The following is a 25,738-nucleotide window of genomic DNA, read 5'->3' as shown; positions in this document are numbered from 1 at the left end:
GTGTTTAATATTGTTATTTTGGGTGTTTAGTGAGATCTTTGAGAGTGATATAAACCAGTGAGTTTTTGACTATCTGGTTACAACTTAAAGGCATCTGTTAGTCTTGCGAGACCATGGATCTGCACCTGGAAGTCTTCACACTCCAGGACGCAGGCCTGGGCAAGGTTGTATGGAAGACAGGCAGTTGCCTATGCTGCAAGTCTCCCCTCTCCACGACACTGATGTTGTCCAAGAGAAGGGCATTAGGACCCATACGGCTTGGCACCAGTGTCGTCGCAGAGCAATGTGTGATTAAGTGCCTTGCTCAAAGGCACAACACGTTGCCTCGGCTGGGGCTCGAACTCATGACTTTCAGATCACTAGTCAAATCCCTTCACCACTTGGCCACTGGTTGCAACTAGGTTAAAGGTAATTGAAGATCACCTGTTTTCACAATTTCAAGATGGTTACAAGCTTTTGATGGCAGGTGAGGAGCACAACTAAATAAGAGGTGGGAAATCCAATTTAAAAACAACTTTGCTTTCTCCTGGGGCTGTGGAAACTTATTTTGAATATCCCTTGTTATCCAGCAATTTTGCTTGCTGTTGCATTTGAATTTTGCTTGAGGTGTTATATCACACTGAAGCTCAATAAGGCATTCTTGCAATGTGGTATCAACATCATTCACATTACCCCAAATGAATCCACCACCCAATCTGGAATATGCACCTCCAGCAGGCCTCTGAATGGAAATTCCATATCAGTGTGCAGTTGTTTCAAATGATCAAGATATATAATCAGATCATCATCTTACACTCCCATTTTAAGAGTGGCCAGCGAAGGAAATTGCACAAACTCTTGACGTTCAATACTGCTGCTGAAAAGTTTGAGTTTTTTAAGGGAAGTGGTGATTGCCTCTTTGCATGATGTGCGATTGCAGTTTTTATCCTTGTAACGGTATAATAAATTCAGTTTTCAAGATAGTGTGTATCTGATGGATGAAATGTCAAACTTGGTAGTAACAATTTGTTCTCCAAGCTGCTTGTCACTTAGAAATGCTGCGGCAAAACTGTCCCAAAGTACAATAAAATGACAACAGTTACCTTCTGATAACTATTGGACCTGCTTATCCATTAGTAGCTGTTTAAAATACTTTTTGTTACAGTTGTCTCAATAGACAATTATGAAGTGCATTTGATTTGAAGTTGACGGCATTATTACAGCAGCAAGGGTGTCGTGCAAACATCCTCCTAATTATTTTGCAACCAAGTGGTGGATGACAATGTATACAAAAACATTGTCAGTCAGGTACAACATTTAAAAAAAATGAGCAATAATCCTCTATCGTCCAACCATCAGTTGCTCAAGCCATTAAATTTTCCAACGGAATATTGATTTCCAGGAAATTGTTTAACTTTTTCAAAACTAGTTTCGTCTTTTGTAAGCACGAGGAAATCTGCAGATGCTGGGAATTCAAGCAACGCACAAAAAATGCTGGTGAACGCAGCAGGCCAGGCAGCATCTATAGGAAGAGGTACAGTCAACGTTTTGGGCCAAGACCCTTCGTCCTGATGAAGGAGGCTGCTAAACAAGATATGAGCCCTTGGAATTATAAGAAAGTTACTAGCATGGATAGAAGATTGGCTGACTGTCAGAGGCCATAGAGTAGGAATAAAGGGGGCCTATTCTGGATGGCTGGAAGCGACTAGCATTTCTCAGGGGTTGATGTTGGGACCACATCTTTTCATGATATATATCAATGATTTGAATGACGAAATTGGTGGCCTTGTGGCGAAGTTTGTGGATGATACAAAGATGGATGGAGAGGCAGGTCGTGTTGAGGAAGCAGGGAGTCTGCAGCAGAATTAGATTAGACAGATTAGAAGAATTGAAAAAGTGGCAGATGGAGTAGTGTAGGGAAGTGTATGGTCATGCACTTCGCTAGAAGAAATGAAGGTGTAGGCTCTTTTCTAAACAGGGAGCAAATTCAGAAGTCAGAAGTGCAAAAGGACTTGGGAGTCCTTGTGCAGGATTCTCCAAAGGTTAGCTTTCCTGTTGAGTCATTGGTAACGAAGGCAAATAAATGCAATGTTGGCATTCATTTCAAAAAGACTAGAATATAAAAGCAAGGATGTAATGTTGAGCTTTTCAGGCATTAGAATATTATGAGCAGTTTTGGGACCCCTTTTCTAAGGAAGCTTGAGCTGGCATTGAAGAGGGTCATGAGAATGATCTCAGAATTGAATGTGTTAATGTATGAGGAGCATTTGATAGCTCTGGACCTGTACTTACTGGAAATTAGAAAACTGAGGGGAGATCTCATTGAAATCTATTGAAAAGCTTAGACAGAGTGGATGTGGAGAGGATGTTGCCTCTAGTGGTGGAGTCTAGGACAAAAGGGCACAGCCTCAGAATATAACAGTCTCTTTAGAACAGATGAGGATTTTCTTTAGCTAGAGGGTGGTGAATCTGTGGAATTCATTGCTAGAGATGGCTGTGGAAGCCAAGTCATTAGGTATATTTAAAATGGAGGTTGATAAGTTCCTGATTACTGAGGACGTCAAAGGTTATGGGGGAGAAGGTTGAGAGGGATAATAAATCAGCCATGATGCAATGGTGGAGTAGATTTGATGGGCTGAACGGCCTAATTCTGCTCCTATGTCTTATGGTTTTATTTACTTTTTTAAATATGTGTGGTTTGTGACATTGAATAATTTTTATTCATTTTCAAGATACAAGCTGGGCATTCGTGCAGGTGGCAGTGAACCATCTTCTTGAATTTCTGCAGTCCTTCTGGTGAAGGTGTTTCCACAATGCTCTTGAGAAATAGTTTCAACATTAATGAAGGACTGTCAATATATATCCAAGTCGTGATAGCGTATAACTTGGAGAACAACTTTTTAGGATGGTTGTGTTCTTATTCATCAGCTGTCATATTTTTTGTGTGGTGGAGGCAGCAAATTTGGGAAGTGCTGTTGGAGCAGTGTGAGCAACTGGAGTCCATTTTGTAGATGGTACACATTACCCCTACTGTGTAGCAGTATGGAGGCAATGGATTTTTAGGATCTATAGTAGGGTGCCGATCATGTGGGCTGCTTCCTGAATCTTTCAAAATTTTTGAATGAGCACCACTTATCCAAGCTATTGGAAAGTATTCTTTCTCATTGTTGATATTTTTGGTGTCAAGAGTTAAGTCACTTGCTACAGAATGCCCATTCTGTGACTTGTTTCAGCCACATTGTTTATGTGACTAATCCATCTGAGTTTCTAGTCAATCATGAACTTCTGCTGAACATTGATGGTGAGGGTCTCAGCACAGATTATCAGAGGTAGATTGTTGGAAGAGGATCATTGCTGGCACTTTTGTGATGTGACTGTTACTTGAAAGATCATGCCTTTATGTTTAATTCTTGCTGTAATCAGGCATGAGCTGCTTTGTTTGCTGAGGAGCTGCAGATGGGATTGACCATTGTGCAAACATCCACTTCTAGTTTTATGATAATAAGGTAACTCGGACAACTGTCGTTTGATTGCACTGTTTATTATTTTTTTCTTAATAATCTGAAAAGAAACCAAGGTGGAAACTGGTCAAAGTAAGTCTCACATATTTGTAGGTCAATGTAGGTCAAACATTTCACATTTTTTGATGGATGTTAGTTTTCTAACTATTCTACGGAACAGAGGAATAGGGTCTCAGAATTTACTCTTTCACAGTACACTTGCCCATTAGTCAGGGCAGCAAACTGAGGAGAGAGTGGGAGCAAATAAACACCTCTCTTGACATTTACGAAGGTTGTCTCTTTTGGAAGTGGCATTCTGGGGTGTGGTTTAGCTCAGCAGGACATGCATCTGGTTTCTCAACAGATTCTTTTGGAGTGTGATTGGTGGAAGGTAATCAAAAAGCAGAAATAGATGAATGTAAGAATTGTGGATTTTTTGAAACATGATAGCAATTGGCTATTGGTTCCACATGACATTATTTAAAGAACACATAGATATGACATAATCACTGTAGTAACTGAAGTACAAAGGTTAACTTATGCAAAAGAACATTCCTTTAATGAAGTGATATTTTTTCTTGGAAAAGAGTACTATACAGAATGAATTGTCAAAGCTTATGTGAATGCAAACTTATTATTTTAAAATCTGTTATATTTAGTTTTCATGTAAATTTATAGTGAATGTCAACTGTATGGAGCATAAAATCACTTTTTTTGGTGAAATTTGGTTTGATCCATTGCCTTCATTAAATTATTTGCCTGATTATATTTTCACTGATTGATAGTCGTTGAGGAATGTCGCATTGAACCTGATATTGAGCTAAGGCTTGAAATAGTTCAGTTCGAAATCCTACATGTTTAAGCTTACAAGAGGAGGGTGTCCTGATAGGAATATGTAGTGTTCATTGTAGCTCAAGTTAATACAGTGGCACAGGGTTTTTCTGCTCCAAACTCGTAATTATCCATTCACAATATGAAATTACTTTGTAGAGGGCAGTTATGCAGATAGAGGTCAGTGATGTTTCTGGAACTTCAAAACATCATGAGCACCTGAATTCTATTTAAATTAAATAATGCTGCTTTATTTAAGTAGTGTAGTTTTCTTATGACTGTTCTTGTTCATTTCATTTCTCAATAATACAGAAGTTTAAACTGAAATTACATAGTGTATAATAAAGTAATGAATTGCTATGATGTATGTTTGCACTAGATTTTAAAGCTATTCTGAAGAAATTATATTTGAACTTGTATCAGAATAAATGGTATTATAAAATTTTATATATTATTTTGTTATAAAATTAATACAATACAATCTAAACATTCCCACAAAAGGAGATGGTGAGAATGAAACAGACTATTGATAAACTTTGAAATATATGGCTGCAGTGAATTCCTTGCATCAGTTTTAAAAAGTCAGTAGTTTTTTCCAGCAGATGTGTTATAAAAAGCTATTATATGCAAATTCTATGAGGCAATAAAGAGCTTGTACTCACCAAGAAAAGTAAGATGAACTTCCTCAAGATAGAAGTATCAGGGATTTGATGGAAGTTGTTGTGGTAGATCTGGGCTTCCCAACCTTTATTATGCCATGGATCTTTACCGATAACTGAGGGGTCTGTTGACCCCAGGTTGGGACCCCCTGATGGAAGGGAGTGATGCAGTGGTAGACTTCACTCATTGGCACCTTTCTGCAGTTTTGCAGTTTAGCAGTTTCTGTCAGACGACCCCATTGCACTAACTAGCCTGTATGTCACGTTTTATAAGTATTATAACACACACAGGTCAGTGGAGGGCCGTCAGAACCAGCCTCGTGCTGCATACTCACTGATGCCTTGCTCCAGACGGCCCCTGCCCAATTTGCAGTTTGTGATTTGCAGTGAATGTGGAGTGGGGCTCAGTGGGTGTGAATGGTCAGGTTGGAGCAGAGATGATGATTGATGTTCCGCACCCCCACCCCTTCACACGTGCTAAGCTGTAATTTGTATCATCTAGCATATTTTCACATTAATTTCATTCAGTGTTCCAATTAAGTTATACATTCATTTTGTTTATATATTTTAGTGATTCATTAAAACAGTAAACCTGTCATGGCCCATTCAGAAACTCCTGTGACCCCCAGTTTCTTGTTTTTTTTAAACTTGTCCCTATGTAATCTGGCATGGCCCCCTGGGGAGCCATATGGCCCACTTGAGAACCACTGGTCTTGAGGCTGGAGCTGTTAGTATGCATTCTACTGCATCAGCTGGGAAATTTAACTCAGTTAATTGAAGTAATATGGAGCTTAAAGAAAAATGTGGTTACAGTAACCATGAATCTTTCCAGTTTGTTACTTAATCCATCTGATTTCACTAATCTCCACCAGGGAGTGAAATCTGCAATCCAGGTTCATTAATTTATTTATCACATGTAAATCAACATACAGGGAAATGTGTTTGCATTAACAACCAACATAGCCTAAGGATGTGCTGTAGGCAGCTGACAAGTGTTGCCACACATTCTAATGCCACCCAAGCAGCAACACCAACACCAAAACAAGCCCCTTTCCTCCTTCCCACTTGCATAGTCTTCCAAACCCAGTACAGGCCACCTCTGGCCTCCAGTTTCCATCCTTGTGTAGAGATGCAGTGCAGAACAGGGTCTTCTGGCCCAGTGAGCCATGTAGCCCAGCAACCCACTCATCTAACCCTACCAAATCACAGGTAAATTTAGAATGACCAATTAACCTCCTAACCGGTATGTCTTTGGACTGTGGGAGAAAACTGGAGCACCTGGAGGAAACCCACATGATCACGAGGCGAATGTACAAACTCTTTATGGATGCTGCTGGAATTGAACTCTGAACTCCACCCTGAGCTGTAATAGCGTTGCGCTAACATGCTGCGCTACTGTGATGCCCCAATCTGTCAACAAAGTTAATCAATCCTTTATCTCTGGACTCTTAGTAATGAAGTTGTCTCTTAACTGTTCTCTGTAGGGATGCAACAAGTCTGTCAGGTATGAGTGTTCATTGTGTACTTCATGAAATCGCTTTATATTGGGGAGCTGGAGAAGGTTTAATGGTGCATTTTTATATAAAAACATTACACTATATGTTAACTCCCTGGAGTTATTTCTGCTGTTTCTGTCTAGGTCACTGACCGCCAGTTGCCAGAGCGACTAAAGAATGTACCTGAGGGTTTCTCTCGCACAGATGTACAGTTGGTGGTGGTTCCTGTGCTGACGGTCATCACCTCTTACCATGTTTACTTGGACCAGACCAAACAGGTAGCTAACCATTCTTCCATAGTCCTTTTGTTCCTTGGTCTCTTCCTCTTCCATGGTCCATTGTCCTCTCCTGTTGGATTTCTCCTTCAGCCCTTCACCTCTTCTACTAATCACCTCCCATCTTCTTTCTTCATTCTTCACCCCCTCCCCCCACACTTCACCTGGTTTCACCTAACTACTCCCCCTCCCCCACCCCCAAAACCTTATTCTGGCTTCTGCCTCCTTCCTTTGTAGTCTTGATGAAGAGTCTTAGTTCAAAATGTCAACTGTTCATTTCCTTCTATAGATTCTGTCTCTCTGTCTCTCTGTCTCTCTGTCTCTCTGTCTCTCTGTCTCTCTGTCTCTCTGTCTCTCTGTCTCTCTGTCTCTCTGTCTCTCTGTCTCTCTGTCTCTCTGTGTCTCTGTGTCTCTGTGTCTCTGTGTCTCTGTGTCTCTCTGTGTCTCTCTGTGTCTCTCTGTCTGCAGCACCTGCAGAATCTCGTGTTTATAGATAAACTAACACCTATAGTTGTGGCTTTAACATCAGTTTGCACCGCAGAGATCTTATGTTGGGTCAGGCATAGATTAGAATCAGAATTGGATTCTTTATCACTGACATGTCTTGAAATTTGTTTCTGTGGCAGCAGGACAAAGCAAAAAAATTAGTACAAATTGCAATGAAAAAAATGCAATTCAGGATTACTGAGGTAGTGTTCGCGGACTGTTCAGAAATCCGATGGTGGAGGGGAAGAAGTTGTTCCTAAAATATTGAGTGTGTGTCTCCAGGCTCCTCTGATGATAGCAGTGAGAAGAGGGCATGACCCAGTTCGTGAGGGTCCTTATGATGGATGTGGTTGCCTTGAGGTGCTGCCTCTTGACAATGACCTCTGGTGGAGAAAAAGGATGTAGAAAACTAATGGAATGCTTATATTTTTAAAAAAATGTAGTATATCTATAATTGGTGTCTGATTCATCCTCCACCTCAGTCTGTGACAGTTATTCCACAGATTCACCACGCTTTGGCTAAAAAAAAAATGCCTTTTCCTGTTCTGAAAGTGCGCCCCTCAATTTTGAGGCTGTGCCTTCTAATTCTAGATACCCCCACCAGAGGAAACATCCTCTCCACAACCACCTTTATCCACTCTTTACAACATTCAGTAGGTTTCAATGAGATCCCCAGACATTTTTCTAAATTCCAGTCAGTACAGGCCCAAAGCAAGCCAAACACTCCTCGTATGTTAATTCCTTCCTGTAAATGCTTGTCCTTTCACCACAGAGTTGGAAAACTAGTATAATACTACTTTGATATTTTTGAATTTTGCTTGTAAGCGATCCACTGCTGCAGAATATGCACTTTGTGGCCATTTTGTTAGGTATAGAAGGTACCTAAGAAAGTGGCCATTGATTTTTTAAAAAATAAATGGCTGATGATAATCCTTGTCTCTGAAATCTGATGCAATTCAGTTTTGAATTGAGTGGTTTCATTGAAGGGCCCTCTGTTGATTGTGGTTGACCATGGATATTGCGTCCTAGCTGTCTACGTCATGTGCAAGCCAGGACAGTATGATACAGAGAGCAAGCTTTTGCTCATGCAACAGGCTACCCCTCGCCGTGCAGCTAATGAATCCAATGGAGTGGCAGAGACTGATAGTTTTGCAGCAGTGGAGTTGCCAATCAGCGTTGAACTCAACTTAGGACTGCTTCGGGACTCCAGCGCCAGATTTTTCACTTGGGGTTTACTCCTGAAGCCATGAGTGTGTATAGCTGCAAGGCAGTGGAGGATTGAGATCAGAGTTTTTCTTCTAGATGAGTTGCCAACCACAACTGACACGCGCCCTCTGCCCAAAGTGACTTGTTTTTAAGGTGCCAATAACCTGCCTTCACCTACGCGCCCCCCCCCGCCCTTCTGTCAGTAGAAACAGTTCCACCGGGCTTAGTAGCCAAGCTGCATGTGAAAACTAGGAATTGGACTTGGTTGTCCGAGGCTATATGAGACGCACCATTATTTAATAGATAGTGGGAGCTTATCACCGATACCATCCCTGGCTATAACAACCTTAAGAAACTGTGGGTTGATTAGGAGTACATAAATTGTAGCTGTTGAGAGCTATTAACCTGCAACTATAATTTATCCTCTAAGACCATCAGACATAGGAATAGAATGAGGTCATTTGGACCACTCAGTCTGCTCTGCCATTTGATCATGACTAATTTATTTTCCTCGTCAACCCCATTCTTCTGTCTTCTCGACAGAGCCCTTGATGCCTTTACTAATCAAGAACCTATCAGCTTCCACTTTAAATACATTCTTGGCCTCCACAGCCGTCTGTAACAATTCATTACCCTCTGGCTAAAGAAATTCCTCATCTGTTTATTTCTCTATGTATGCTGAGTGTTTCCAGCACTTTGTTTTGTTTTTGGTAGTGAGATTGCCAGCATCTACCTTTTTCTCACTGAAATAAATTTTATCGATGTTAAATAATGCTATGGTTCCAAAAAGCAACTTTGTTCTTTTTATATTTTGTATAGCGTGAGTTTGTTCACTGCCTTGATACTGGGCTGATCTACCGTTGTGCCAAACAATGTGTGGTGACGTTGACCATGTGCATCATCGAGATGCCAGATATCATGGTTAAACTGCTTCCGGGCATCATTCTCAAGCTGACGCACATCTCAGCCACACTCACCATGGCCATCCCTATGCTGGAGTTCCTATCAAGTAAGGTCACTTGATTGTTTTTAAAAACATCATTGGTGTAACTTGAATATGAGCGTTTTTATGTAATGTGGACATATTAAGCTACCAAATGCAGTAGCTGTACAAACATACGTGTTGAAGGTCTCAAATGAGGTTAACCCTCCGTGACTCAGTCAACAGTATCTGTGGGCTAACCGTCTTTTGTGCTACATGTTGGGGATTCAGATTTATCCAGCGGTCTCCAACCTAAGGGCTGTGGACCGATATTGGGCCACAAAGCATGCAGGGGTGCAGCGGTAGCCGGGGCGCACCCAGCACATCTTTAAGAAAAAAAGCCAAAATAAGCTAATTAATTAGGTGCCGCCCGGCACATGATTAGGGCCAACATTTATGTGCCGGGTGGCACCTAATTAATTAGCATGTTTATTTTGGCTCTTTTCTTAAAGATGTGCTGGGTACGTCCTGGCTACCACTGCACCCCTGCATGCTTCGCGGCCCGGAGGTTGGGGACCACTGATCACTCACAGGTACAGTATATTGAAGCAGATAGAGAAATAGTTTTGAAATTTTTGAAGGATGGGTGTAAATCTATTCATGCATGCCATGAGTAATGTGAGAGAATAGCAACATAGGAATCAGTGAAATGTGTCATTTGTGTCAATGACACAGCACATTCTGGGGGTGTGCTGGGGGCAGCCCACAAGTGTCGCCATGCTTGTAAGTTGTAGCATGCTCACGACTTACAAACCTTGACCTGTACATCTTTGGAATGTGGCAGGAAACTGGAGCACCCGGAGGAAACCCTCGTGGTCATGAGAGACAGTGGCGGGATCCAACCCAGATCTCTGGCACTGTAAAGTGTTGCACTAACAGCTGCACTACCATCCTACCCCTCTCTGGTTCCTTATGTGCATCAGTTACAGTAGAAGTGAGCCATTTATTCTTGCGATTTCTGCTCTCTCGGCTCATTTCCACAGTCTGCTGTTAGGAGGTGTTGATTAAATTCTGGTTTATTACTGTTCAACTGTATACATGTATACCGCTGAACAAGACAATGTTCCTCTGGGTAAAGGTGCACAGCATATATAACTCTCACACAACATACAAGTATTACTACAAACAAATTAACAAATAACGGGGTGCATTTATGAGAAGTTTAAAAACTAAACAATATAACGCTACTGGCACTTTATATGTGATGAGATGTGGATGGTGGCAGGGAGTTCAGGAGTCTCATGGCCGGGGTGGGGGGTGGTGTTGGGAAGAAGCTGTTTCCCATCCTAACAGCCCTTGTCCTAATGCTACGGTACCTCTTGCTTGATGGTAGGGGGTCAGAGAGATTGTTGGACTGATGGGAGGGATCATTGACAAAACTAATATGTGCAGCACTCCTGATAAATATCTTTATCTCTGCGACTTCCCATTTAGTGCTGAGTTGTGGCTCACAGGATCCTCCCAGTCTTGTTTGCCTGAATGTTTTGACTGCTGACTGACCAACAGGTCCTTGTAATTAAACTGCAAACTCTAGTAAAATATATAAAAGTGGGCTTAGAGTGCCATAAGTTAGAGTGCCATAAGTTAATGTATGTGTTCTCTTGCAGCCTTGGTGAGAATTCCTCCTCTTTATGCCAACTTTGTGGCCGAACAGTATGTCAGTGTTTTTGCTATCTCGTTACCTTACACCAACCCTTTCAAGTGAGTGTTTATTTTCCTCAGCTTTTTAAAAATTATCTAAGCTTAAGCTTTTAAATTTGTAATTATAGCCTTTAATTTGGTTTCCAATTCCACGGTAAGCCCAGGATGACATTACAAGACTTTCTCGGCAGTAATTTACAGGACTGTGCGAAAGCCTTGGGCACATGTTGGTAGGGTGCCTAAGACTTTTGCACAGCACTGTATTTGTCAATGTGGAGTGGAGAGCGAGTTTGTAAATCTGGTGGGAGCAAAGGATGTTGGAAATGGCTGCTGTGGGACAGGTGGGAGAGGAGTGCCAGGGCGAGAGGTGGTGTGGGTGCAGACACACCCAACCCTGAGACACCCAGCAAGGTCATTTGATTCCAATTGGTTTATTGATCATTACAGAATATCTCTCCAGTGCTTCCCACTCCCTCCCTTCCCCTTTTTCTTTTCCCCAACCATGATTTCCCTCTCCCTGCCCTCTTCCCACTCTCAGTCTAAATTAGAGACCCCTATCATAATCGGGTACTGTAGCTCCACCAACTCTCACTCCATGGTCTTTGCTTCCACTCAGGTCAGAACTGGAGAAGTTCACTGTTGACTTTAATCTCTGGTTCCATTTGTAACTCCTTATAAATGAAGGAGCCTGTGCCTAAAAACTCCAATATGTGGACACTTTTTAGACTTGGGCTAATGTGAACCAAGTAACATTTTCATCATAGAAACTGCAATTTTTAACGTTACAATTGGTCCTCACTGTCAAGATCTGGGGTGGTTACTGTCTTACCCAAAACTTAATTGAACCTGATGCATGGCTACAAGAGAGGGTCAGATTTAAAGAGTAAATATTAGCTTTATTTGTCATGTGTACACTGAAACATAGATTTAAAAAGCCTGTCAATTACCAAGAGTCTGAAAATGGGCTGGGGGCAGCCCTTATCACAACTTAATAAGCATAAGTTGTATGTCTTTGGAATGTGGGAGGAAGCTAGGAGAAACCCACATATATACAAACTCCTTATAGACAGCAGCAGGAGTTCAACCCTGATTGCTGACACTGTAAAGTGTTACACTAGCTGCTATGATACCTTGACGCAGAGACCGGTTGTCCTCTGCCTGTTTTACTCTTAAACTGACTCTTTAAAAAGGTATTCATGTGTAGAAGTCAAGAGTGCCAAGTCCTTTCCACTTGGTTGAAGAGTGCAAATCCAACAAAACTCTGGAAAGCTTGCCTCTTTCTAGGACACAGTAGCCCAGCTTATTGCCACCCCATCCATATTCCTAAACGTTAATTCTCTTGTGCTGTAGCTAAAATAAAACGAAACAAGTCGCCACCAATCTATTGTTGAGGGTTTGTGTATTGGTTTACTATTGTCACATGTATCAAGATACAACAGTGTGGGTAAAAGCAGCACCGGGGCCCCACGGGACTGTATTGGCTCCCTTCCTGTTTACCCTGTATACTTCAGTCTTTAGATACAGCACTGAGTCATGTCATCTGCAGAAATTCTCTGACTCAACAATAGTTGGGTGTATAAAGGGAGGATGGGAAGATGAATACAGGGGCCCGGTGGAGGACTTTGTCAAATGCTGCAAACTGAATCATTGGCAGCTCGACATCAGTAAGACAAAGTAGATGGTGATGGACTTTAGGAAGACTAAGCCTGCACTGCTCCCTGTTACTATTGATCGTGAGGATGTGGATGTGTTGAGGACCTACAAGTACCTGGGAGTACACCGAGATGACAGGCTTAGACTTGTGTGAGCACAAACACGGAAGCTGTGTATAAGAAGGGCCAGAGTTGCCTCTACTTCCTGAGGAAAATGAGGTCTGTTGGAGTATGCACACCTCTCCTTCACATGTCCTACCAATCTGCTGTTGTCAGTACAATCTTGTATGCGGTGGTGTGCAGGAACAATGGCATCAACACAGGTGATGACAACAGGCTCAATAAACTGATTAGAAAGGCAAACTGGACATACTGGAGGCTGTGGTAGAACAAAGGACACTATGGAAAATCCTGGCAATTCTGGACAATGTTTCTCACCCTCTGCATGCCACCTTGGCGGAATAGATGAGCACTCTTAGTGATAGACTTGGACAACTGCACTGCTCCAAAGAGCACTGAGGTCATTCTTACCTTCAGTCATTAGGCTCTATAATGAGTCGACCTATAGCCATGGAAGTGATGACTCCCTCCCGTTAGACTGTTTTGTGTTAACTTATATTTTATTCTTCCTTGTTTCTCTTTTAACATTTATATCTGTACACTTGTAATGCTACCGTTATACTAATTTCCTTTGGGATCAATAAAGTAGCTATCTATGCTTGTCTTGCATACTGTTTAAATAGATCAAATCATTGTACAATGCATTGAGCTAGATTAAGGTAAAACAATGCAGAGTTAAGTGTAAAAAGTATGGGAAAACGTGCAGTGTAGGAAATTGATAAAAATGCAAGATCATAAGGTAGATTGAGGCCAAGTGTCCACCTTTTTGTACAAAAGGTCAGATCAAGAAGCTGATGACAGTGGGATAGAAATTGTCCTGTGGCCAGGTGATATGTGCTTTTGTATCTTCTGTCTAGTGAGGAGAGGGAGATGAGAGAATACCTGGGCTGGGTAGGGTCTTTGGTCTTTTAATTGGTCTTTTCAGGAGTAATAAGGGATATGTAACATTATAATGCACAAAATGCGCTGTGCAGCAGAATTGCAGACATGTTACTGCATTAATTCACTCCTGCACTAATAATGTGGGAGTGCTAACTAAATTTAGATCCAACCAGGTTACCTCAGTCAAATTAAAAATGGTGAACGTTTACCCGATTGTCATAAAACACATTTGATGAACGAAGTCTGTAGTTTTTATCCAGACTGCTTAACATGTAACACCAGGCCTGTACCAAAATCTGGTTAACACATAGCGCCTCTTTGTAATTCCTTGCCAAGTCATTCTGTTTGAGAGCTATTATGTTGGCGTCAATCATGGATATTGCATCCCATCTGTCTACATGATGTGTAAGCCAGTACGCAAGTCAGGGGCATACAGTGTGAAGGGAGCTGTTGCCCGTGTAGTAGGTTCCCCCCTCTCCACGCAGCAGGTGAATCCAAAGCAATGGCAAAGATCCATACAGTTTGACATCAGCGACATTGCAGGAGTTGCCAGTTAGCACTGAACTTGACGTAGGACTGCCTTAGGGACTCCAGCTCCAGAATTTTCCTCCGGGTTTACTCCTGAAGCCTTCACCATGAGAGGGTATAGCCACAAAGCAGTGGAGATTTGAGATCAGAGTTTTCCTTCTCTGTGTGCTGCCAACCACAGCTGGTGATCCACATCTGCCCAGAACAACTGGCTTTTAAGGTGCCAGTAACATGCCTTTGACCTTGTCAATAGAAATGGTTCTCCAGGCTTAGTAGCTAAGCCACACATGAAGGCCAAGAGCTGGACTTGATTGTCAGAGGCTATTTGAGATGCATGCGGTTGACATCATTTAATGGAAAGTGGGAACTTATCCCCACTACCACTCTGGGCTCTGACAACCTTAAGGAACGTTAATTGGACTATTATGCCCAATAAATGCTAACTTTACAGTTGATACTAGTGTCCCAATTTGAAATGGAAAAGGCATTCTCATAGCTGGTGCTTTCCACAGGCACATATCATAATTAACTGTTTTGGGCACTGAATCTAAGAAAGGATATACTGACAATGGAGAAGGTTCAGAGGAGGTTCACAAGAATGATCCCAGGAATGAAATGATTAATATGAGTGTTTGATTACTCTGGGCTTGTACTGGCTTTGGGCCTATACTCGCTTGAGTTTAGAAAACAAGGGGGAATTTCATTGAAACCTATTGAATAGGCATAGAGTGAATGTGGAGAGCACGTTTCCTCTTGTGGAGGAGTCTAGAAGCAGCGGGCATGGCCTCAGAATACATGGATGTCCCTTTAGAACAGAGATGAGTAGAAATTTCTTCAGCCAGAGGTTGGCGTATTTGTAGAAATCATTGCCACGGATGGCTGTGGAGGCCAATTCATTGGTATATTTGATGGCTCTTGACTAGTAAAGGTGTCAAAGGTTATGAGGAGAAGTTAGGAGAATGGGGTTGAGAGGGATAATAAATTAGCCATGATGAAATGGTGGAGCAGACTCAATGGGCTGAAAAGGCCTAACTCGGCTCCTGTGCCTTGTGGTCTTATGAACGGCTTTGGAACTTGAAGGTTTTTTTAACAGGCCAAAATTTATTTTTGGTTTAATTCTTAATCCATTTTCATGGAGTACTGAGATGGACTTTGGAGCTCCATCAACTCTTGGAGATTGTAATTTGAAATTGATATTTGCACTTAAGGTGAGATTGCACAATTTCTGTTTTGTTTCTTTTAGATTCAACCAGTATATAGTATCCCTAGCACACCATGTGATAGCCATGTGGTTTATTCGATGTCGGCTCGTGTTCAGGAAGGACTTCGTGCGATACATTACAAAAGTAAGTTTTCTTATTTTTAGGCTGTTGTTTCCCCTTGGTCTTGCTGTTCATCCTGTGTACTTACCTGAGAGGTATGCTGCATAAAATTGGTAAACATAATGCAGTGCATTCACATATCCCCGTTCGAATTATTCATATTGAAAATCAAAAAAAACTGCGGATGCTGAAAATCTAAAATAAAATCAAAACGCTGAACATACAAAGCATTGTCAGGCCGTATCTGTGGCAAGAGAAACTGAGGTAATGTTGTCTTGGGGCAGGGTTTTAACTCAACTCTGAAGTTCAAAGTATATTTACTATCAGAGTATGTATGTTACCAAATGCTGCCTTGGGATTCACTTTCTTGCAGGTGTTTATATGAAAATAAAGAAATGCAATAGAATTTTAAAGGTATAAATAAAGGCTGACAAACAACTAATATGCAAATTAAGAATTGTACAAATTAAAAAAAATATTAAGTACATAAATAAGATTGAGAGCGAGTTGTAGAGTCCTTGCAAGTGAGTCTGTTGGCCGAGGAATTATTTCCAAGATGAGGTGAGAGAAATTGGATTAGGAGCATGCTGGATTAGGAGCCTACTGGTTGTAGAGTAATTGTTTCTGAACCTGGTGGTGAGAGTCCTAAGGCTCCTGTACTCCTTCCTGTTGGCAGCAGCAGGAAGAGAGCCTGATCTGGATGGTGGGGTTTCTTGATGATGGATGCTACTTTCTTGTGTTAGCTGTTAAGGCCCTCTGTTTGTTGGGGTTGACCATGGGTATTGTGTCCCAGCTGTCTATGTAATATGCAAGCCAGTACACAACCCAGGGCAATGCGATTATGGGGAACAGCAAGCTCCCACTCTCCACACAGCTGGTAAATCCAAAGGAATGGCAGAGGCTGATTCAGTTTGACACCAGCAGTGTTGCAGGATTTACCAGTTGGCGTTGAACTCAATGTAGGACTGCCTTAGGGACCCCAGCACTGGATTTTTCCTTGGAGTTTACTCCTGAAACCTTCCCCATGAGTGAGTATAGCCGCAAGACAGCGGAGGTTTGAGATCAAAGTTTTCCTTCTAGATGAACTTACAGACGAGCCCTATCTGTTTTAAGGTGCCAATAACCTGCCTTTGCCCTTTCTCCTATCAGTAGAAATGGTTCTGCTGGGCTTAGTAGCTAAGCCACAAGTGAAGGGCAGGAGCTGAACTTAGTTGTCAGAGGCTATTTGTGATGCACGCCATTAGGAGCATTAATAGGTAGTGGAAGCTTATTCCCGCTCCTCCCCTGGCTGTGACGGCCTCAAGGAACTTGTGGCTGCGCTCCTTATAAATATGCTCAATGCTGGGGAGGGCCTTGCCTATGATGGTCTTGGCTGTATCCACCACTTTCTGTAGGCTTTTCCATTCCGTGTTGGTATTGGTATTTCCAAGAACAGAAAAGTCCACAAAAAATGATGGATACCTTCTCAGGTTTTGTAGATCTGTTGGGGAGGGAATGGTTGACATCCTCCCCCAACAGATGTTCGAAACATAGTTCTTCTAGTAGATCGTTTACATTTGCTGTCTCTTGTGTCTTTAATGACACAAAGTTTACATTACATCAGCAACAGATGTGAAAGCAAAACTGACGAGTGATATAATTTCTACAAGGGTTCTACAGTGCTGAAGCAGAAGGCTCCTACCTAGCAGCCTTTCTGCATAGCTTCTGCAGCAATTATGCCAAGCTTCACTGTATCCCTCTGTATGTAGTCTATCGTCTTGGACATTGCCATGTAGCAGTCTGCAAGAAAGGAAGACCAGTAAATTTATTTAATCTCATCACATGTGCCATTGATTCACTTTGATGCACATTATCACCAAGAATGTGCTAAAGTAAAGACAGATTAAAGATTAGCTTTATTTGTCATGTATACATTAAAGCATACAGTGAAGTTCGTCGTCTTCTCAACGACCAACATATTCCAAGTGTCATCAGACTTCCAGTGGCAATGTAGTATGCCCGGAACGTACTAACTTAAACCCTGACTGTCACTTTATGTGAAAGGAAACTGGAAAACCTGGAGGAAACCCACACGGCCACAGGGAGATCATACAAATTCCTTGTAGATTGGCGGGGAATCAAATCCTGCAATAACTGCTAGGCTTCCATACAGAGTTGAATGATTCTCAGCTTTTATTTATGAATTAAGAATAAGCCACTCAACTTTTCAAACCTGCTCTGCCTTTCGATGAGATCATGACTGGTTGTGCCTTCGACTCTGCATTCCTTGGCTACTTTATTAGATACACCTGTACACCTCGTAAATACAAATAACTAATCTGCCAATCATGTGGCAGCAACTCAATACATAACTGCACACAGACATGGTCAAGATGTTCAGTTGTTCAGACCAAACATCAGAATAAGGAAAAAATGTGATCTCAGTGAATTTGACCGTGGAATGACTGATTGTTGATGCCAGATGGGGTGGTTTGAGTATCTTTGAAACTGCTGGGATTTTCAAGCACAAGCCTCCAGAGTTTACAGAGAAAGGTGCGGTAACCAAAAGGCATTCAGTGAGCAACAGTCCTGTGGCTGAAAATGCCCTGTTAATGAGAGAGGTCAGAGGTGAGTGGCCAGGCTGGTTCAAGATGACAGGGAGGCAATAGTAACTCAAGTAGCCGTGCATTACAACAGTGGTGTGCAGAAGAGCATCTCAGAACACGCAACACGTCGAACCTGCGGGGTGGAACCTGGTCAGGAAAGTACACAGTGTACTTTCAATCCTGTTGTTTTCGTAGTCAAGAAGCTGATAATTTTCTAGTAGTCTGTGTGGCTGATGCATTGATGTTTGTCTTTACTAGAAACTATTACTGAAAGTAAATTGGAATAATTTTGATAGAAATTTGAAATGGACAGACCCAGTGAGGGGTCTCAAACTGCAATGAAGCAAGGATTGTCAGTTTCTGTTAGTTCCTTTGGCTACACTGCAGAGCAGTACCCTGGAGAGCATTCTAACTGGTTGCGTCATTGTCTGGTATGAAGGGGCCACTACACAGGATTGGGGGAAAAAGCTGCAGAAAGTTGTAAACTCGGGCAGGACCATCATTGGCACTAACCTCCCCAGCAACCAGGACATTTTCAAAAGGCAGTGCCTCAAAAATGCAGCATCCATCATTAAGGACCCAAATTACCCAGGACATGCCCTCTTCTCATCGTTACCGTCAGGGAGGAGGTACAGAAGCCTGAAGACACACTCAACAGTTTTGAAACCGCTTGTTTCCCCCCCCCCCACCATCAGATGTCAGAATGGACAATGAATCAATCCATGAACACTATCTCACTATTGTTTGCTCTCTTTTTGCCCTAATTTGAATTAAAATATTTGATACGTACATATTTCTTGTAATTTACAGTTAATGTATTGCACTACTGCAGCTGCAAAAAATCAAACTTCACAACATATGCCAGTGATATTCTGTTTCTGAGATGTCCTTTATTCAACAGTTGTCTCCTTAGCTCTATAGGCCTGTCCTTAGTTCTTGCTTACACCCTTCACTTTGAAAAGAAAAATTCTCCATATTATTGCTGAATGTTAGATGATGCCATGATTTGTAATCAGGATTTGAACTACATTGTTCTTTAATTTTTGTCTGTTTTTAACAAGGGTCTCAGATCAAATGCCTTGCTGCCATTCGAGGACACGCATGAACCCACCAGCTTTCGAGCTCGTAGCACAAGCTTAAATGAAAGACCATTCAAAAGGTAGGCCAATCTCTAGAGCAGGGAGAATACATATAATGCAATTTCTTACTCGGAAAGAAGCTCTCATTTAAACCATAACACAAACTTGAGTTTTGATTTGTCTACTTGGTGGAGCGTACAATGGGGAGCTTAAAATAACTAAAATTTTGATCTGATGTTTAGGAAGCTGATAATTTTCTATTAGGCTGTTAGTAAATCATGACTATTTTTTCTTTTCATTTTTGTACCTTTAAGAACTTACTTACATTTTAAACACATGGAAAGTCTAATTCAAATTGGCACAGGTGGTATTGGAGAATTGAGAACACTCTGTTCTGCTGTTCTATTGTTTGTATAAAGCAGGTGGCAGATGCAGAGTCAAATTGCCCTTTGCAGAGACCCCATAATATACTTTGGAAGAGCACCTGCTACACTAACAGGTGTTGGCTTTCCTTTTCCTGGCACACAGTCTTTTTGAAGGTGGGTGGTTGAGGGAGGGGGCCTTCATGCTAGCATATTTTTGCACAATTGGTACTCTGAGCTGCAGTGTTGGACATGATTGGTGGAACTTGGATGTCTTGTAGCAGGGAGAATGAAGGGTCTTAAATATTTTACTTCAAACCAAATTGGTCTGTATTCATTATACTTTGTTCCTAAACAAAATGTGTCTTGGCTACAAAATAACAGGGAAAGCATACCAGTGGGAAGTGAGAAAAAGAACAGGCAGCATAATAAGCTCATTTTCTGACTTGTGTTCATTTCGAGTTAGCTTCCAAACAACAGAAAGCACCCTTAAGTGCCTGCTGATTTTTCTTGATTTGTATTCTTCCATCTCCCCATCCTACTTTGATGTCAGTGTTTATGCATTTTCCTTCAAATTGAAATTTATGTGCTTTTCCTTTATTTCCTAGCTTGGTATAAATTGTATAGCTGCACTGTACATGTTTTTTTTTGGTGCTCAAGTGTGCAGAAGTTTAAGGTTGGAATATGGGCATCTGAAAGTTGAAATCTTAGAGAAAAAAAACATAGTATTAATCCAGATTTGCATTGGCACTGAATTATTTACTGGTGATCAGATCGTGATATATTGTGATATTAAATTACTGTTAATACCAGTTTCTCATCTGTCACCTCATGCAGTGCTGGTGAGTCTGATTGTATGAGATTAAGAATACTTGATGCATAAGTAGAAGTCTGCCTTATTTTTCTAATTGATGCACAGGAAAGTTAGCTTATATACAATAGTATAAAGTGATTTCTTGCAATTTGAGGAACTTATGTTTTGGTGTTGCTATCATGCCTTAACACTGAAGTGAGGGCCTTCACAAATTTCTCCCGATGTACCCTGGAGAGCATTCTGACTAGCTGCATCACAGTCTGGCATGGGAGTGGAGGGTGGAGATTTGTGGGGCGAGTGCCTCCTCACGGAATCGAAGTAAGCTACAGAGAGTTGTAAAATTAGTCCGCTCCATCTTGAGCACTAGCCTCTGCAGTATCTGAGACATCTTCAAAGTACGGAGCCTCAAAAAGGCAGTGTCCATCATTAAGGACCCCCACCATCCAGGACATGCTCTCTCCTCATTGTTATCACGAGGAAGGAGGTACAGGAGTCTGCAGGCGCACACTCAGTGATTCAGGGACAGCTTTTTCCCCTTTGCCATCCAATTTCTGAATGGGCATTGAACCCATGAGCACTACCTCACCTCTTTTTTATTTCTGTTTTTGCACTAATTTAATATATATCGTTACTGTAATTCAGTTTTTCTCTATTATCACATATTGCTACTGCATAACAACAAATTTCACAACGTATGCCGGTGATATTAAACCTGATTCTGATTCTGAGCTACAGTGTTGGACATGTTTGGAACAATTGTGCAGTGTTACCCTTTAGAGCAAAGGTTCCCAAACTTTTTTTATGCCGTGGACCAATGCCATTAACCAAGGGGTCTGTGGATCCCATGTTGGGACCCCCTGCTTTAGAGGGATTTAGAACGCAAAAGAACAAAAATAATTCAGACTTTTAAAAATGAATGCGAGATTCTGTAGATGCAAGAAATCTTCAGCAACACACAAAATATGGGGATCTCGGCAAGTCAGGGAGCATCTACGGAAGGGAATAAACTGTCAAATCTAATAATAAAAAAAAGTTTCAGGCTGAGATCCTGTAATAGGACCAGAAGGGAAGAGGGCAGAAGCCAGAATGAGAAGGTATGGGAGAAGGGAAGGAGTACAAATTGGCAGGTGATGGGTCACACCAAGTGAGGGGGAAGCTGGTTGGGTGGAGGGCGGATGAATTATGAAGCTGAGAGGTGACGGGTGGAAGAAATAAAAGGCTGAAGGAGGAGAAATGTAGAGGAGAACAGAGCATGGAAGAAAGGGAAGGAGGAGGGCATGAGAGGAAGGTGATGGGCAGATGAGAAGAGAAGGGCTGAGAGGAGAACAAGAAAGAAGAATGGAAAAGGAGAGAACTTAGATGCGAGAACAATTACCAGACGTTGGAGAAATTGATGTTCATGCTATCAGGTTGGAAGCATCCTGGAAAGAATATGTGGTGTTGCTTCTCCAGCCTGAGTTTGTCCTCATCTTAGTAGTAGACAGAATCGATTAATACTGACTATTTTACATTGTTTCCAAAATAAAATGCCCCATTCATTAATGCAGAAATCTTTCTCATCTCTCCATAAGCATTTCAAGTAAAACAGTGCTGAACTAGCAACTGGGGCCATTTAAAGTGAGAAGGTTTACGGGTTACATCAAATCATCAGTATTAAAGAATCATTTGGAAGGAGCCCATTGGGTTTATTGTTTGTTGTCCAATGATTGTCACTGCCCTGCTTTTTACATGCAGTCAACCACATTTACTCCTGTTAAACTTTTACCTAGTTCTCTGGTGAAAGTTAACATATGAGGAGTATTTGATTGCTTTGGGTTTGTATTTGTGGGAGTTTAGATTTCATTCTTGCCCCATTTTCCCTATTCCCCAGCATTCAGTATGAGCAGTGACCTTTATAAAGGCGTATAAAATAGTGAGGGGTATAGATGGTGAATGAACTTCGATGTTTTTCCTTGGGAAAGGGAGCCAAGAGCTAGGGGGACATAGTTTTAAGGCAAGAAGGGAAAGTTTTAAAAGGTACCTGAGGAACATCTTCGTGCAGAGTGTGCTGCATGCATGGAACACACTGGCAGCTAAAATAGTTGAGGTGGGTTCAGTCATGCAATTCAAAGGGCATTTGTGCAGGTATATGAATAGAGAAGTTCAGAAGTTTTTGGGCCAGATGTGAACAAGTGGGACTAGCTTGGGTGGGAAACTTGGTTGCAGGAATGAATTTAGCTGAAAGGCCTGTTTACTTTCTGTATTACTCTGATTCCATGATCTATTTTTAAATATATTTGATCTATTTTAACCTTTACTAAAGTAGAGGAGGTGCTTTCATACACAATGTGTTAAGGTATGATGGCTTAAACCAGGGTTCTGTAAATTGCAGGGAATAATCACTTTCATTGATTTGTTAAAATAAGTAACTGGTAGCTTTAAATGACTGAGGCCAATTATTAAAATTATAATCAAGACTGACTTGTACTAATTATATTTAGTATACTATTTATACAAAGATTAATTTGTATTTGTGGCTGTAAACTACTGCTGAGAACTATCAGCTAAATCCTGAAATGGCTTGTAATCGTACTTCAGTAATTTGTTAAAATCGGAAATGTCATTCCAACCTTAATTTTATGTGTTGCTTTTCCTGCCAATTGTGAGTAAATGTAGCAGGAGTTTTAGAAGTTTAAGTTCTGTAGCATATACGCTGTTTGATCTAATTTTGCTATTTTATCATCTTCCAGATTTTGTTTAATGCTTTAAGTTTTGTTTTTTTTTCCCCCTCCTCCCCTCTTCCTTTCATTCTTCTATGATGGCGTGTGTTTTCTTCACTTCCCTGGGAAACCTTCCCAACCCCCTCCTGCCCCGTGACCTGCCCATCAACTCCTTTCCCCATCTGCGGTGTCTTTGGGCTGTTTGCTGATAGCTTGCGAGCCGCAAAGTCCCTAAAGCCAGGCTTCACTAGTTCCCAAATTAAAGATATGAGAGACCTGTCGGCAGTCGCGGCCTTCCGGTCCCGCAGCATCAGTGTTTCAGAACATGCCATCCGAAGGTAGAGGAATCACAGGAGTCTGTGCTCCACATGGTTTCATTTTGGGGTTTCTGCATGCTGGGACACTTGCATGTCATAGATTTTGGATAGGTTTTGAAAAGTACTATTCACTATTTTGATAGGGAACTAATATATAATTCAAGAATTTAAATAGATTGGTCAGTGGTTGTCAATCAAGGCTTCTGCTTTCTATTGTCAATCTAATTGTGCATTCTCTTGATGAAAATTTTTTTATGCCTGATATGTGTTGATTGACTGAAATGTTTTGTGGTATTAAGGAGAGTTGGAAAAGTAGCTAAACACGTTAGTATCAAGCTTGTATCATCATAGTATCAAGCAGCCTCCCTTGGGCCAGAGAGTGAATAAGCTATAACGCTTCACACACAGGGAAAAAAATCTGCAGATGCTGGAAATCCGAAGCAACACACTCAAAATGCTGGAGGAACTCCGCAGGTCAGGTAGCATCTTCTTTCTCAGAGCCGCCTTGCTCTGACATCTCTCCTTCCTCTACAGTCCTGAAGAAGGGCCGTGGCCCCAAACATTGACTATTTGCTTTTCTGCATAGATGCTGCTTGGCCTCCTGAGTTCCTCCAGCATTTTGTGTGTGAAGCTGTAATGCCTGCTTGCCTATTCAAGCTTTCTTCAGTCATTTTGTCTGAGATGTATTTTCAAAAGATGAGCTGCAAACTTGAAAAACATGCTCTAAATACTCACAAGCCAGGCAACATCTGTGGAGAGAGTTGGTTAATGTGACCATCAGAGTGCATCAGCTCTTCTCTCTCTTTCTCCCCCCCCCCCATCCCTTCTCCACCTTTGTGCACCATTACCCTTTTATGGGTTTACAAGGCATACAAGGTTGACAAAAATAATACACTATTGAGGCTTCTTTCCACCTCAATGATAACTTGCTCAGTTATCTCAACACGCAATCAGTGCATCTCCCCCATTTTTTATCCAAATAGAGCACATAAGAATCCAGAATGTAAAGAACTTTGCTAAAATCTCATTTGGTGATGGCATTTCAAACCACTAGTAGATATAGTTACGGGGGATTTTAGACTTTGAAAGGATTTTCTCTTTCTTCTATCCCTTTCATCTTCAGGTGTCGTGCCCAGTTTGAGCTTTGACTGCCATGGCCCACATACTCCTGTGTCAGATCAAGTGGATCAATTCATTGGTATTCATTTCTAGTTCTCTGGCTGCTGTCTCCATCATCATTTGTCTTTGCCTTCCTTTTGCTTTCTTCCTTTCAATCTTTCCCATAATTACCGTGCATTCTAACTCTTCTTTCCTAATCCCATGTTCAATGAAGTTACGTTGCCGTTTCATGATCTCATGCATTATTTCTCTTTTTTTGTTTGCTCTGTTCATGACATCATTGTTAGATATTCGTTTCGTCCACGATATTCTTTGCATCCTCCTCAAAAACCACATCTCTGCTGTTTCAGTTCATTTCCTCATGTTACTAGATATTGTCCAACATTCTGATCTATATAACAAATATCCCTTTACCCCAAGTAAATATGCCCAGTTATCAATTTCTTTAGTTTTTTGGTGGAGTACAGTTAAGATTGAGTATTGAATCTACATAAAATAGTTCCAGTTATTGTTACATAAAATTTGTAATGTGTAAAATTTACTTCCTGTCCCATCCCACCAATTTTTAAAAAATTTTTATACAATGCAGTACAGGCCCTTCCAAGCCCGGTGAGCCACCCTGCCCAGCAACTCACCTGCTTAACCCCACCCGAATCACAGGATAATTTGCAATGACCAGTTAACCTAGTAATTTTGGACTATGGGAGGAAACCGGAGAGCCTGGAGAAAATCCACAGGGAGGATGTACAAACTCCCTACAGACAGCACCAGAACTGAACTCCAAACCCCGACACCCCAAGGTGTATTAGCGTTTTTCCAACAGCTGTGCTATGTTGTGCCACATAGCATTCTGGTAATACACACAAGTTGTACTTCACTTATCACAATTCAGTGAGGTGTTCCTCAGTGTTAGCCTAAACCCATGAAATTGTGCTGGCTGCCAGTTATACCATAAGACCTTATGACATTGGAGTAGAATTAGGCCATTCAGATGGAGTCTGCTCTGCCGTTCCATTATGTCTGACTTATTATCTCTCTCCACCCATTTTGTTGCTTTCTCCCTGTAACCTTTGACGCTCTTACTAATCCAGAAACTATCAGCCTCTGCTTTAAATATATCCAATGACTTAGCCTCCACAGTTGTCTGTGGCAATGAATTCATCAGATTTGCCACCCTCTTGCTAAAGGACCTGTCACCTGAGTG

At 41.5% G+C, this 25,738-nt stretch overlaps 1 protein-coding gene across 5 annotated transcripts in view; it reads left to right on the top strand.

The window, feature by feature from the left end:
• The window catches only part of tsc2 (TSC complex subunit 2), a 134,043-nt gene that overhangs the window by 54,192 nt on the left and 54,113 nt on the right, over positions 1 to 25,738 (top strand). For 3 of the 5 annotated variants that reach the window (XM_063059337.1, XM_063059338.1, XM_063059336.1), the window contains exons 21-26: positions 6,609 to 6,743; positions 9,252 to 9,441; positions 11,022 to 11,115; positions 15,481 to 15,583; positions 19,206 to 19,303; positions 23,311 to 23,436. In XM_063059337.1, the coding sequence (XP_062915407.1) occupies positions 6,609 to 6,743; positions 9,252 to 9,441; positions 11,022 to 11,115; positions 15,481 to 15,583; positions 19,206 to 19,303; positions 23,311 to 23,436 (746 nt within the window). The remainder of the gene's footprint in view (positions 1 to 6,608; positions 6,744 to 9,251; positions 9,442 to 11,021; positions 11,116 to 15,480; positions 15,584 to 19,205; positions 19,304 to 23,310; positions 23,437 to 25,738) is intronic. The other 2 variants (XM_063059340.1, XM_063059339.1) reach the window with 1 other exon arrangement.

Source organism: Mobula hypostoma, chromosome 9 (genome assembly GCF_963921235.1).
Source record: "Mobula hypostoma chromosome 9, sMobHyp1.1, whole genome shotgun sequence".
In the NCBI taxonomy this organism is placed as follows: Eukaryota; Metazoa; Chordata; class Chondrichthyes; order Myliobatiformes; family Myliobatidae; genus Mobula; species Mobula hypostoma.
This window is presented reverse-complemented; position numbering and strand designations above follow the sequence as displayed.